The sequence below is a fragment of the Pelophylax lessonae genome (genome assembly GCF_965119305.1).
Source record: "Pelophylax lessonae genome assembly, chromosome: 11".
Classification (NCBI taxonomy): Eukaryota; Metazoa; Chordata; class Amphibia; order Anura; family Ranidae; genus Pelophylax; species Pelophylax lessonae.
The window spans coordinates 179047977-179062075 of record NC_138778.1 but is presented as its reverse complement, the minus strand read 5'-3'; the positions used below and the strand labels follow the sequence as shown (position 1 = coordinate 179062075).

At 46.7% G+C, this 14099-nt stretch overlaps 1 protein-coding gene across 1 annotated transcript in view; it reads left to right on the top strand.

Annotated features, from left to right (window-relative positions):
- MEIOC (meiosis specific with coiled-coil domain) overlaps nucleotides 1-14099 on the top strand; it is a gene marked incomplete at both ends in the record, with an annotated part of 168827 nt that overhangs the window by 101186 nt on the left and 53542 nt on the right. Inside the window, one exon of the mRNA XM_082272868.1 lies at nucleotides 11879-13493. Coding sequence (XP_082128994.1) covers nucleotides 11879-13493 — 1615 coding nt within the window. The remainder of the gene's footprint in view (nucleotides 1-11878; nucleotides 13494-14099) is intronic.

Below are 14099 nucleotides of genomic sequence, written 5' to 3'. Positions count from 1 at the left end.
CTTCCTTTGGCCGCGGCGATTCCCTAGGGTCCCTTGTAGGGACCACTGGCTGTTGGGATAAGTTTTTTATCCCCTGGTTGTTTGTCTTTTCCTGGGTTGTTGCTCCTGTTGAGCACCTGTTTTTTTCCTGTTGCCCAGCTGGGTTCCTTCCCTTGGTAAGGTTCCTTTCTTTGATGCGGAGACTGCGTTGCCTTTCGGCGCGGATGCGTTTCCCACCCCTCATGTTTGCACTGCTTTGGGACGTCCCCATATGTGACGAATATGAAGAGGCGGCGACTGTCGGAGGACGTAAGAGAAAACTGAATTTTTGTAAAATCTTACCTGTAAAATTCCTTTCTCTGAGTCCTCCGACAGTCGCCGCCCCCGCCCCTCTTTTTGGGGTTTGGTTGTATACTCTACTGCTATTCCACTAAAACTGAGATATGGTTGCAGGAAGTAGGAGGGTATTGACTGAGGGGACCACCCCTTGAGGGTGGGATATGTTAAAAGCTTTAATGTTAACATATTCTGTTGCCTAGCTACTCCTTCGGAGCAAAGTCTAATACCCCATATGTGACGAATATGAAGAGGCGGCGACTGTCGGAGGACTCAGAGAAAGGAATTTTACAGGTAAGATTTTACAAAAATTCCGTTTTTCCCTACTGAATAAATCCACCTTGATGCGGGTGGAGGACTCCCCGGTGTTCAAGGATCCAGCAGATAGGCTCATGGAGGCGCTTTCCCACCACATTTGGTGGCGGGCTCCCTGCTAAAACCTGTGTTTTGCTTCGGTGATGGCCTCTCAGGCTCTCACGGTGTGGTCCAAGGTGCTTCGGAGTACCCTGGTGGCGGAGTCGGCCTCTCCGACTGCCCTTGACATGGTGGCTCAGATGACCCAGACTGGGATGTACCTGTGTGATGCGGCCTTAGACGAGGCTCTGTTAGTCGCTCGGCTGTCTGCGGTCGGGGTCGCGATCCGTCCCATTATTTGGATGAAAAGCTGGTCGGCTGACAACGCTTCCAAAAAGAGGGTGTCTGATGTCCCTTATGTGGGGAGTCGTCTTTTTGGGGACACTCGTGCCTTTTGGGTGCAGGATAAAGGAAAATCCTTCAAGCCCTCCGGTGGTCGGGTAAGCCAATGGCCAGTCAGATCAGTTCGGCGACCCAGTCCACCTCTTCCTGAAAGGACGCCCTCACCCATTTTAGGGGTGGGGGGGGAGACGTCTGCATTGCTTTCAGGAACCCTGGTTGTCCAGAATTCAGGACAGGTGGGTTTACGAGCTGATTCGTTCAGGGTACAAGATCGAGTTTTGATCTCGCCCCGCAGACAGGTTCTTCCCATCAAATCTCCAGCTGACTTCTGAGCGTCTCAGCGATCTTATGGGGGCGGTACAATATCTGCTTGCCCAAGGAGTCGTTGCTATTGCCTTCACGAGACAGGTTTTGCGGTTTTTATTCCAACCTGTTCAGTGCCCAGGTTCCGGATGGAATCCATCAGGTCGGTGGTGGCGTCGTTGAGTCCAGGGGACTTCTGGCCTCCATCGACTTGAAGGATGCGTATCTGCACGTCCCTATCTACGAGGGTCATCGGATATGTCTGCTTCGCGGTGGCAGGGGAGCACTACCAGTTTGTGATGTTGCCCTTCGGTCTCGCTTCGGGCTCCCAGGGTATTCACCAAGGTTTTGGATCCAGTGCTGGCTTTGCTGCATTTAAAGGGGATTGCGGTCCTCGGTTTTCTGGACGACCTCCTGTTAGGTTAAGTTTGTGTGCAACTTTGATGAGCGATCTGTCCGTGACGGTTCAGACGCTCCAGGAGTTCGGGTGGACCATCTATTTTCAGAATTCGGCACTGACTCTTTCAGTTCGCCTTCAGTACCTAGGTATGGTCCTGGACTCTGCTCAAGCAAGAGTTTTCCTCCCGGAGGACAAACTCCGTACCCTGCGGGACGAGATCTCTCCTCCTTGCGGACCTGTATGCGGTCTCTGGGTCTGATGGTTTCGGCCTTTGAAGCCGTTTCGTTTGCTCAATTTCACACAAGGGCTCTGCAAGTGGAGATCCTGGCCAGGTGGGACAGAACGCCTCAGTCTTGGGACAGGAGGATTTCTGAGCTGCCTAGTAAGATCAAATCTTTTGTGGTGGCTCCAGTCGCCGACTCTGACACAGGGCCAGTCCTTTTGGCCTCTGCTGTGGACGGTGCTCACCACGGATGCCAGCCTGTCGGGCTGGGGAGGAGTTCTGGGCACACTTTGTGCCCAGTGGACGTGGCGGCAGAGGAGGCCTCCTTACCGATAAACGTCTTGGAGCTCCGAGCAATCAAGCTTTGCCTGTTCCGTTGGTCATCTCGGCTTCAGGGTTGCCTGGTTCGGGTACAGACTGACAACGCCATGGCAGTGGCTTATGTCAATCACCAAGGGGGCACCAAGGGGGGCACCAAGAGTGCACGGGCGGGCAAGGAAGTGGCCGAGATCCTGTCTTTTTGGCTGAAATGCGCGGTCTGGCAATTTCGGCTGTTCACATTCCGGGTGTTGAAAACTGGCAGGAGGAGTGGAAAACTGGCAGGAGGACTATCTAAGTCGCCAGACCTTGGACCAGGTAAAATGGTCCCTGCATCCAAAGTTGTTTCGCCTCCTGTGCCCGGTGGGGGACGTGGATCTGTTCACGTCCCGTCTCAACAAAAAGGTGGGAAGGTTCGTGGCCAGAACGCTTGATCCTCTGGCGGACGCCACGGACGCGTTTGGTGGTGCCTTGGCATCGGCTGATGTATGCCTTCCCTCCGATTCAACTGTTGTCCACGTTCCTCCGCAGGTTGGCGTAGAACGGATACAGGTCATTCTGGTGGCCCCAGACTGGCCGCGTCGGTCTTGGTACGCGGACATCGTGCAGATGGTCGTCGAGCCTCCCTGGCGGCTCCCGCTGAGAGACGATCTTCTGGCTCAAGGACCGATCTTCCATCCTGCTTTACAGTCTCTGGCTTTGACGGCGTGGCTGTTGAAAGCCAGGTCTTGAGAGATGGTCTTCTGAATGCAGTCATCCCTACCTTGTTGAAGGCTCGTAAAGCTACTTCTAGATTCATTGCACCTGGAAGGCGTATATTGCCTGGTGCGAGTCCTTCTCCGTGGCAAAGGTTTTGGCTTTCCTGCAGGGTCATAAAGGGTCAGTTGTCGGCCTTAGCCATCCTATTCCAGCATCCTTTGGGGACTAATTCTTTGATTCGCACTTTCATCCAAGGGGTGAGGCATCTGGCTCCCCCGAGGAAGGCTCCTTTGCCTCCCTTGGACCTGAATTTGGTGTTGTCCATGTTACAACGGCCTCCCTTTGAGAACATCAGACATTTCTCTGCCTGTGTTGTCCCAGAAAGTTGCTTTTCTTGTAGCTATCACGTCTGCTCGCAGTGTGTCTGAATTGGCGGGTCTGTCTTGCCGTTCGCCTTATCTGGTGATTCATAGGGATAAAGTGGTTCTGCGACCCAATCAGTCTTTTTATACCCAAGGTGTTCTCGTCTTCTCTACCTCAATGAGGATATCGTGTTGCCTTCGCTTTGTGCGAAGCCCAAGCATCCCAAGGAAGTGGCCTTGCATTCTTTGGATGTGGTCCAGGCGATCAGGGGTTACCTATCTGCCACGGAGTCTGTTAGGAAGTCTGAGTCACTGTTTGTTCTTCCTGAGGGACCTCGGAAGGGCTCGGCTGCGTCCGCGGCAACCATTTCTAAGTGGATCAGACAGACGATTGTTCAGGCCTATTCAATCAAGGGTCAGGTTCCTCCTTTCCCTGTAAAGGCCCATTCTACTAGAGCCGTCAGTGCCTCTTGGACTTTTCGCCATCAGGCTTTTGTGGCTCAGCTGTGCACACTTTCACAAAATTCTACAGAATTGATGTACTGGCATCCTCGGATGCTTCCTTTGGCTGCAAGGTTTTGAGTGCTGCGGTTGTTTGAAGAGACTTATTTTTTTTTTCGGTCTCTTCCTGGGGTGTTTTTGTTCTGGGTTAGCAACTGTTTTGGGCTTGTTGCCCTGTGGGCTCAGGTTATTTTTCTGGCCCGGTTTTTTTCGTTACCCTTTTCGGTTGGTTGCGTCTTCCCACCCCTCACACCAGTACTGCTTTGGGACATCCCACTAGTAAAGGCTGTATGACCAGGCGGCGACCGTCAGAGGACTCGAAAAATTTTTTACGGTAAGTTCTTACAAAAATTCTATTTTTCCACAGGCTACTAAGGGCAAGGAGCCCTTGTCATAGACGTGGACCATTCTCGTGAGCTCCTAAGCAGCCTTTGTGTCTCAGGATCTCAAGATTAGGGTTTGAAAGTCAGGGCCTCCACCAGAGGTTCCAGGAGGACCTGGTCTGGCAAGCCATGAGTGGGCTCTTCCAGACCTGCAGACAAGTCTGCCTCTGCATGAAGAGGCACCCTCACCCATATCTGGGGTGGGTGACGTCTTCGCTGGTTTCTAGATCCGGGACGTGGACGACGTCACGTTTGATGAAACCGGTCGGGCAGTACCTGACGCACAACCACCACGCCCCTTGTAGCCTGGCTTGTACACCACACGCGGGACGCCGCTGTTTTTACATGCTGCGTTGATGTGATTCGTTTTACCTACTGGATGTAAGTGTAACCTTTAAAATAAATATACTGTTCATCTTTACTGGTTTACACTATGGGTCTTCGTTTCTCTTTTCCCATATATGTGGCTTTCTTGTGCTTGGATCGTGCTTAACCTGACCTGGGAGAGATTGATTGCCTCACTTAAGATCCTACTAAGAGGAGTGTTCAGATATCTATCTCAGTGTATGTGGCCTTACCATTGATTTGGGGGCCGTGTTTTCTGGTAAGCAGCCATTTCAGCAGAGTTGTCATGGGTGTTTCTCCAGTTATCTTCTTCTTGGGAATTCAACGTCTCCTTATTACCATTCACTCTGGATCTCACATATATACCTTTGGAAGTTTGGACTCTTCTAACTTGTATGCACATTTAACCTTCCCCCATCCGCGCTACAGCCTATATACGGCTGCAGCACGGACTCGAATTTTCGGGAGGCCGTTTTTAAATGGCCTCCCAGTGACACGCCCCCCGCGCGCTCCCGCGAGCGCGCTGCGGGGGAAATCTGTGTCGGCCGTGTCCCTTGGACACGGCCGATCACAGATCATGGTGAATGGCCAATCACAGTGGCCATTCACCACGTGATCGGGCCGTCCAATGAGCGATGATCTCATATGTAAACATATGAGATCATCTCTCATCGCCTGCGCTCCTTCCTCACACGGAGCCTGCAGTGTGAGGAAGGAGGGGGAGCCTCACAGCGCCGGGGACACAGGAGAATGTAATCAGGGCACTGATCACCAGTGCCCTGATTACTAGAGGTAAAAACACACACAGTGCCCACAGTGCCCGCCATCAGTGCCCCCCATCAATGCCCACAATCAGTGCCCATAGTGCTGCTAGTCAGTGCCCATCAGTGCCTGCTCATCTAAGCACTGATGAGCACTGACTGGCAGCACTATGGGCACTGAGTGTGGGCACTGATGGTGCTGCCCATCAGTGCCGCTCATCAGTGCCACCCGTCAGTGTCCAGTGCCATCCGCCAGTGCCCATCAGTGCCGCCTATCTGTGCCCGTCAGTGCCGCCTCTCAGTGCCGCCTCTCAGTGCCCAGCAGTGCCACCTCTCAGTGCCCAGCAGTGCAGCCTATCAGTGCTCATCAGTGCCGCCTCTCAGTGCCGCCTATCAATGCCGCCTATCAGTGCTCATCAGTGCGGCATATTAGTACCTCCTCATCAGTGCCCATAAGTGCCACCTCATCAGTGCCCATAAGTGCCACCTCATCAGTGCCCATCAGTGCAGCCTATCAGTGCCGCCTCATCAGCGCACATCAGTGAAGGAGAAAAATTTATTTTCAAAATTTACTCGCAGAAAATAAGAAAAACTTTTTTTTTTTGTAAAAAATAAAAAACCCAGAGGTGATTAAATACCACCAAAAGAAAGCTCTATTTGTGTGAAAAAAATGATAAAAATTTCATATGGGTACAGTGTAGCATGACCGCGCAATTGTCATTCAAAGTGTGACAGCGCTGAAAGCTGAAAATTGGCCTGGATGGGAAGGGCGTTTAAGTGCACAGAAGGCAAGTGGTTAATGATCATATTTGCACTTTTTGGTTACTTTATCAGTTTTGAGTTGCACCAATTATTGTCTTTTTTGGTAATCCATTTAAACACATGGTTCATTTTATGTTAACTCTGCACTATATTTGTTTTCCATCATTTTTGATTTATATAGATCAAGTGTTTCAGCTGCTTCACATTATTAATTTCTGTCATTTTCTGTTAATATTAATTCACTTAGCGCAGGATCTTCTTGTTTTTCAATATGTGCTGGTTGCCAGTGCTTCCTCTGTTTTGCTGTGGGCGAGGAGCACTCTCGGTTTGTGGTGCTGACCTTTTTAGTCTCGTCTACGCACCTCGAGTCTTCACAGGAGTGTTGGTCCCAGTGCGCTGGCATTGTTTTAATCAGCGGGGGATCGTGATCTTGGGCTACCTTGACAATCTTCTGCGAGCGGTGTCTCCTACTGCTCTGATAGACTACTGGAGATTAAGCTGCAAGGGAGTTCGGTGGGATCCTAAACATCCAGGAGTCTGCTTTGGTTCTGTCCACAAAAAATGGCCTATCTGGGTCTGACTCTGGACTCTACTTCAGCCTGAGTGTTTTTCTCTGGAAAACTCCAGACATTGCAGGTGGCAATTCGGCTTCTGTTCAGCAGACGTTCATCCCTCCGGGCTTGCATGCGTTTGTCAGGCCTGATGGTGTTCACCCTTTGAGGTGGCCTGTTTGCACTGTTCCACACAAGATCTCTGCTAAAGACATTCTGGTGAAATGGGTCAAGGATCCAGTCTTTAGAGGTGGCTTCACTCTCTGGCACTTCAACAGTGAAAAATCCTTCTCCTCCTGTACTGGATGGTTGTCTCCACGGATTCCAGCCTGTCCGGGTGGGGGGCGTCCTCAGTACAGATGTGCTCAGGGAGTCTGGACTGGCGATTAGTGTACTGGAACTCCAAGCGATCAGACGTTGTCTGGCTTATAAGACGATTCGTCTTCATGTGTGTCCGGTACTTATTCGGACAATGCCACGGCTGTGGTCTATGCCAATCACCAAGGGGGCACAAGACGTGTCCTGGCGGCTCAGTAAGTAGCCGGCATTCTAAGGTGGGCTGACTGATATGTTCCGGCCTTCCCAAACTTCTGCCACGTTTTTTTTGCATCTGATTTCCTACGCTGCTAAAAGATTGGAAATCTGCCTCCTTGGAAGATCTACCATCGTATGTGCGAGACGTACATTGCGTGGTGGGAGTTTCTTGGGGTTCATCCTCGCTCCTTCTCGGTGGATCGCATCTTAACCTTCCTTCAACGGGGTGTTGAACAAAAATTGGCCTTGAGTACCATCAATGGCCAGGTATCAGGTCTTTTTCAAACGACCTTTAGCCACACACTCCCTGGTGGCGTACCTTATATTCAGGGTGTCTGACATTTTGGTTCCTTCAGTTAGAGCTCCGTTGCCGCCCTGGAATCTTAATGTGGTGCTTTGAGCTCTACTGAAGCTTCTCTTTGAAAATATTCAGGAGGTTTCCCTGATTACGTTGCCCCAGAAGGTGGCCTTCTTTGGTGAATATCACTTCTGCATGCAGGGTGTTGGAACAAACGGTATTATCCTGTCGTTCACCTTATGGTGCTTCACAAGGATAAGGTGAAGCTTTGCCTCTGTCCTTCATTCCTTCCTAAGGTGGTCTCTGACTGTCATTTACACAATGTTAACAGGCGCTTGATCACATATCGAACCAAAAGTCCATGGAGTTAAAAGTCAATGGCACAGGGGCAGAAAAAGTCCACCATGTAGGGCAGCCATCCAGAAACCAAAAGCCAGGGGTTCCACAGGGCTAAAACAAAGACAGAGGCGCCTCTAAGTGTAGACTTTATGCAACAGGTTTAATGAATAAAATTATGCACTCACGTTAGTAAGCATATATTCATGCCCATAAAACAAGGTTCCAGTGTGGAGAAGTGTACATCATCCGGTCATGGACATCCGTCCTGCTGGAGCCAAAATCCTTTCGCCGTGTCCGGCTTGTACGGCAAGGTTAGAACCAGGAAGTAGGCTCGGTGTATTTGCTTGACAGCGAGGCTTGGTGGATAGTCGAACCTCTATGATGTCATCTGCATGCGACGCGTTTCCAAGTGTGCTTGCTGCCTGGGGGAGGGCAGCTGCGCTCCTTCACGGCAAGTATTTGTTTTATGGGCATGAATACGGTATATGCTTACGAACGTGAGTGCATAATTTTATTCATTAAACCTGTTGCATAAAGTCTACACTTAGAGGCGCCTCTGTCTGTCTTTGTTCTGACTCTCATTTGAATGAAGACATTGTGTTGCCTTCCCTGTGTCCCAGGCCTAAACATTTGAAGGAAATTGCCTTGGATGTGGTCAAGGCAATTAGGATGTACTTGGCAGCTATGGAGTCTGTTAGGAAGTCAGACTGTGTGCTCACGGACGGACCGAACAAAGGGTTGTCTGCTTCTTCTGCGACTATTTCCAGATGGATCAGACAGACGGTTCAGGCCTATTGCATCAGGTCTCGAGTTCCTCCTTTCCCTGTTTAGGCTCACTCTACGAGGGTTCTTAGTGTCTCCTGGGCTTGCCATTTTCAAGCAGTCATCAGTGACTCGGGTTTTGAAAGGTGACCACCTGGTCATTAAGGCACACTTTTAGAAAGTGTTTTGTAAAGTGGTTGTGTTGGCATCTGCGGATGCTTCTTTTGGCCGCAAGGTTTTGTTGGCTGCTGTTTAGAGGACCTGGTCCTCAGTGTGTATTGTTTTTCAGGTGAGCTCCAGTTGTTTATGGTTGAGCTCTGTTTGTTGGCTATGGTTAGCCTTGGGAATTTTTTTCTGATGTTTTCCCACCCCTCACGTTAACACTGCTTTGGGACATCCCTATAGTTAAGAAGAATCAGGAACTGTCTGTCAATGAATTAAAGAAAAGTGATTTTTGACCTAATGAACATTAGAGAGAGGATTGTTATGGTGACGGACACAGCACCCACCCGTCTGTGGAGTTGGCTTTCTTCTGACACTGCTTGTAACAAAACTGAATGCCTATAGCTGAGTGGGTGTATACCCCCTGTGACTGCCCATAGGCCTAAAGATTTTTCCTGCCTAGTGTCCTACTCCTGTAGGGGGCAGTATAACCCCTATGGTTAAGAAGAATCGGGAGCTGTGTCCGTCAATGAACATCAGAGAAATGGATTTTACGGTAAGTCAAAAATCCCATTTTTGGCTGAAGAGGCAAAAACACCAGAAACTCTTAAAATCCTGTGGACAACCTTCCCAGAATGCTGATACAACTGATGCAAAGGGGGGGGGGGGCAACTCTTTATTACTGCCCATGGATTTGAAATAGGATGTCCAACATACCCATATAGGTGTGATAATCGGTTATCCATAAACATTTGATCATATTGTATACCTAGAAGCAGTTAAAACCATTGTTTGCACCGCTGAGTTCTATTTAAGGATGTTTAGAAGCATGGAAAGCAGATAACATACTGTACAGTAATTCATCTGCTGAATTTTGTTTTTAATAATGGAGAGTTAATTCATGATTGTTTGCTCTGAGTAGGGCACATACATATGTATATGGAATCCATATCCATATATGGATATGAAAAGTCTACACACCCCTGTTAAAATGTCATGTTTCTGTGATGTAAAAAGACAAAGATAAAAAATGTCAGACCTTTTTCCACCTTTTTATAGTGACCTTTAAACTGTACAACTCAATTGAAAAACAAACTACAATCTTTGTGGGGGGGCGGGGATTAAAATGAACTAAAATAATGTGGTTGCAAAGGTGTACACACCCTCTAACTAGGAATGTAGCTGTGTTCAGAATTAAGCAATCACATTCAAACTCATGTTAAATAGGAGTCAGTACACAGCTGCTATCATTTTAAAGTGCCTCTTCCAAAGCATCAGAGGGATCTCCTTGTTAAAAGGTATCAAGAGAAGGGTACAAAATAATTTCCAAGGCATTAGATAGATATACCATGGAACACAGTGAGGACTGTCATCAAGTGGAGAAAATATGGCACAACAGTGACATTACCGAGAACTGGATGTCCCTCCAAAATTGATAGACAAAACTGGTCAGGGAGGCTGCCATATTTGGCAAGTGTTTGTTGTCATATGTACCAACCACAGCCATCTCCCATATTCTTCATATGCAAGCAGGAAGCCTTTTCTTATGAAGAAAAACATCCAAACCCGGCTAAATTTTGTAAAAACATAACTCTCCCAAAAGCATATGGGAAAATGCTGTGGTCTGATGAAACCAAGGTTGAACTTTTTGGCCATAAATCCAAAATATATATTTGGCGCAAAAACACTGCACATCACAAAAACGCCATACCCGCAATGAAGCATGCTCCAAAACGAAATTACGATGCTGTAGCACCTTACTCGTGCACTCAGAAACAGGGCTCCCTGTCAAATTCATTCCATGGAACTCAACACTTGGCATCCCAAATGGCTATGACCTTGCTGCCCTATAAGACTGGGAATGTCTGAAGGCACTGCAATCAAAAAACAAAGGGCGCACTGGCCTAACTCATTATCCTCAATCGGCTTTGATTAAAAATGTGTATACTCACAAACAAATGTTATAAAACTGCATATCCAATCCAAACATCTGGATCACTCTGTGTCTGTGCCCACTGTCCTCAAAGAGTTGATGGATAATGTGTTTCAAGGCTTAGCTCTTGCTCTGAAGAAGGGGCTAAGCCTCAGTTGTTTGGATTGGATATGCTGTTTTATACCATTTGTTTACACGTTTTTATTCAATAAAGCCGATTGAGGCCGGTGCTCCCTTTATTTGTTTTTTTTTTTGTTTTTTTTACCACAATGAAGCATGGTGGTGGCAGCATCATGCTTTTGGGGCTGTTTTTCTTCAGCTGGAACAGGGGCCTTAGTCAAGGTAAGGGAAATTATGAACAGTTCCAAATACCAGTCAATATTGGCACATAACCTTCAGGCTTCTGCTAGAAAGCTAAACCTGAAGAGGAACTTCATCTCTCAGCATGACAATGACCCAAAGCATACATCCAAATCAACAAAGCAATGGCTTCACCAGAAGAAGATTAAAGTTTTGGAATGGCCCAGCTAAGCCCAGACCTGAATCCCATTGAAAATCTGTGGGGTGATCTGAAGAAGGCTGTGCACAGGAGATTCCCTTGCAATCTGACAGATTTGTAGTGATTTTGCAAAGATTAGGCAAATATTGCCAAGTCAAGATGTGCCATGACGAGACGAGTGCTGTAAAAAAATCAAAAGTATTTGTTTTAAGGATGTGCACACTTATGCAGCCACATTTTATTTATTTATTTATTTATTTATTTATTTATTTATTGTATTCTCTTCCCCTAAAAGATTTCAGTTTGTTGTTCAACTGAGTTGTACAGTTTACAGGTCACATAGGTGGAAAAGGTTCTGAAATGATAGCTTGTCTTTTTTTTTTTTTTTTTTTTTTTTTTTTTTTTCACAGAAACCTGACATTTTAACAGGGGTCTGTAGACTTTTTTTTTTTTTTTTTTTTTTATATCCACTGTAGCTGCACCTTCAGCTTTCCTCAGCTGAATTCCAAAACTGAACCAGTATGGATGCTGATTTAGTGTCAGTGTGATGAGGCTAATTCATTGTGCAATGAGCAGGTGACATGGCAAGCATCAAAGCCATGTGTTTTAGCTATTCTTCTGAAATTCTGTCTTTCGTTAATTCTGTGTAATTTGGATTTTAGCTTTTTTTTTTTTTTTTGGCAGTAAGCTAAGGAATATGCAGATTTGCAATTAAACCTTTTGATTTTCTAGGATTTGCTCTCCTATGTTGAAATCTTTATGGCCATTAAGCCTAAAAAGACTGTCTGATCACCAGGACCTATTGCCAGACATGAAGCAATCCAAGGATCTGGCAACCCTGCATGAGAATTTTCATGATGTTGAATCTGTGCCCAGCACAGAGATGCTCAAAGGGGAGGATTTATTCCCCGAACTGCCTGGTGTTGAACAGGATGACTGCTGGCCCTATTTGTGTCACACTGATTATCCTAACAACTACAATCTAAACCCAAGAATTGGCCTTAAGGAATGCTCCCTTCCTAAGAGCTACTTATCACCAGCATCAATATTGTCTGACACTCCCAAAGACCCCTTCCAATTTAGAGAGCCATTTGTTACCTCTTTAAACAAATACAGCTTTTACCCAGAACTTGATAGGTATGATTTGCTGAATAATAAAACCAAGCTCAGCAAAAACTCTGTCCTAGGATTTCAGGAAGGGAGAACCTTAGCGAATGTATCCCCGGAGCTGACAGGTTTGAATGCTGAAGTCTATGCTAAACTAATCCAGGCAAGGCAAAGCAGTCATAAACCTAACGATTTCATGGCTAATCAAGGTTATGCCCCTACAAAGGCCTTAAACCTAATTTCAGATCAGTCATTCATGTCTGAATATGACCATAAATCAGATTATGGGAGGAAAACACTGGATGAAGGGAGTGGTGCTCTCCCTAATCACTTACAGAGGTTGACACAAAAGTATGATGCTCAAAGTGCTCATGCTCTGAAACCTACCAGCGTTTTGTCTGCCTCTAATTCTGATTGGCCTTTATGGATGAACGGCCAGCCTCATAGCAACTCTACCAACTCCCATCAAAATCAAATAAAGATAAATAGCCTTGTACCTGCCTCCCAGAAAGGCCCAGTGCTTGGGTTCAACTGTTCCGCAGCATGCTCTTATCTTGGGCCTCACCGCAATTTTCAAAGCCACCATAGTGAAAATCCTGCATTTTCCTACAGTGAGTACGGTTATGGCAGGGACCAAACCAAAGAGGAACGTGTATGTGAATCAGTCTCTGGAAAAAGGTTGGAGCCATTTATTGGCTTACATGAGAATGTATTAGGTCTCTGTAATTCCTATGAGAATACTGGCAAGAAGATCTATCCCGATAAGAGGATGCAGTATAATACAGAGCATCTATACACTGAACGCCTAGCTCAGACCTATCAAGGAATGCTTTGCAACACTGCAAACTGTAAAAACCAAAGACTTGGAAGTGTTGATAATAAGCTACTGACCAACCGCAAAGTGACCCATCCACTTACTGCATGTTCTATCAGTGCATCAGTGATGGGTAGCATGCCCAGCAACCCAACATCACTTTCATCTAATTTCCAATCATGTTTTTGTCAAAAGTTGGGTGCTTCTAACTTTTCCTTAATGGACAATTATGCCTATAAAGAATTTGGCCAAACGCATCACCAGATCAGTGACCACCTGCATGGAGACACCTTATTGCAGAACATGGCATCTGTGTTTAACAGTCAGAAATCCGCAAAGCTTCGAAGTAGATCTACAGCTCAGCTTCATCTGTGCTTGGAAGAATGTTACCAGCAATGCAAAGCTCTGGAACTAGATCGAAAGAAGGTATGTACACAGACACTATGGTGTTTGAAAGGGAAACAACTGCAGCCTGTATTAAATGTTTGTATGGAACTGAATTTAAGCTGACACCAAAAAATGTTTGCTTTTCTCTATTTAAGTTCAGCCCTCTGTGCACATGTATAAAGCCATACATGGATAACAGTTGTTCTTATTGGGCCCATACTCTTCTTCCTTCAGCAGCAGTATACTCCCCTTTCATTTTGCTTCCTTGCTACTCCGTTCAGCTGCAAGTGAAAACCAGTACACCTTAGAAGTTGCTTAACCTAGTAGCTTACCCAGGGCAATGGATTTTATCCATGTGAGTCCTTTTTTATGGTGATTAGACTAGTGCTGTCACATGGAATGAGTCACATGCTGCCCCAAACCTGGAAAAATTGGGTATGTTCTTTGGTCCTGGCCACTGACTAGACCTGTGTATAATAGGAAGAATCTGCTGCTAAGAAAGGTGACATTAAAGCAAACCTGGTCATTTGCTCTGTATGGTTAAAGCTTCGGTTTGCTTTAGGAATACTTTAGATTAAGAAGCAGCAAAAGTCTAAAAAAAAAGTACATTTAAAATAAATACTACAGAATAGATCATTGAGAATG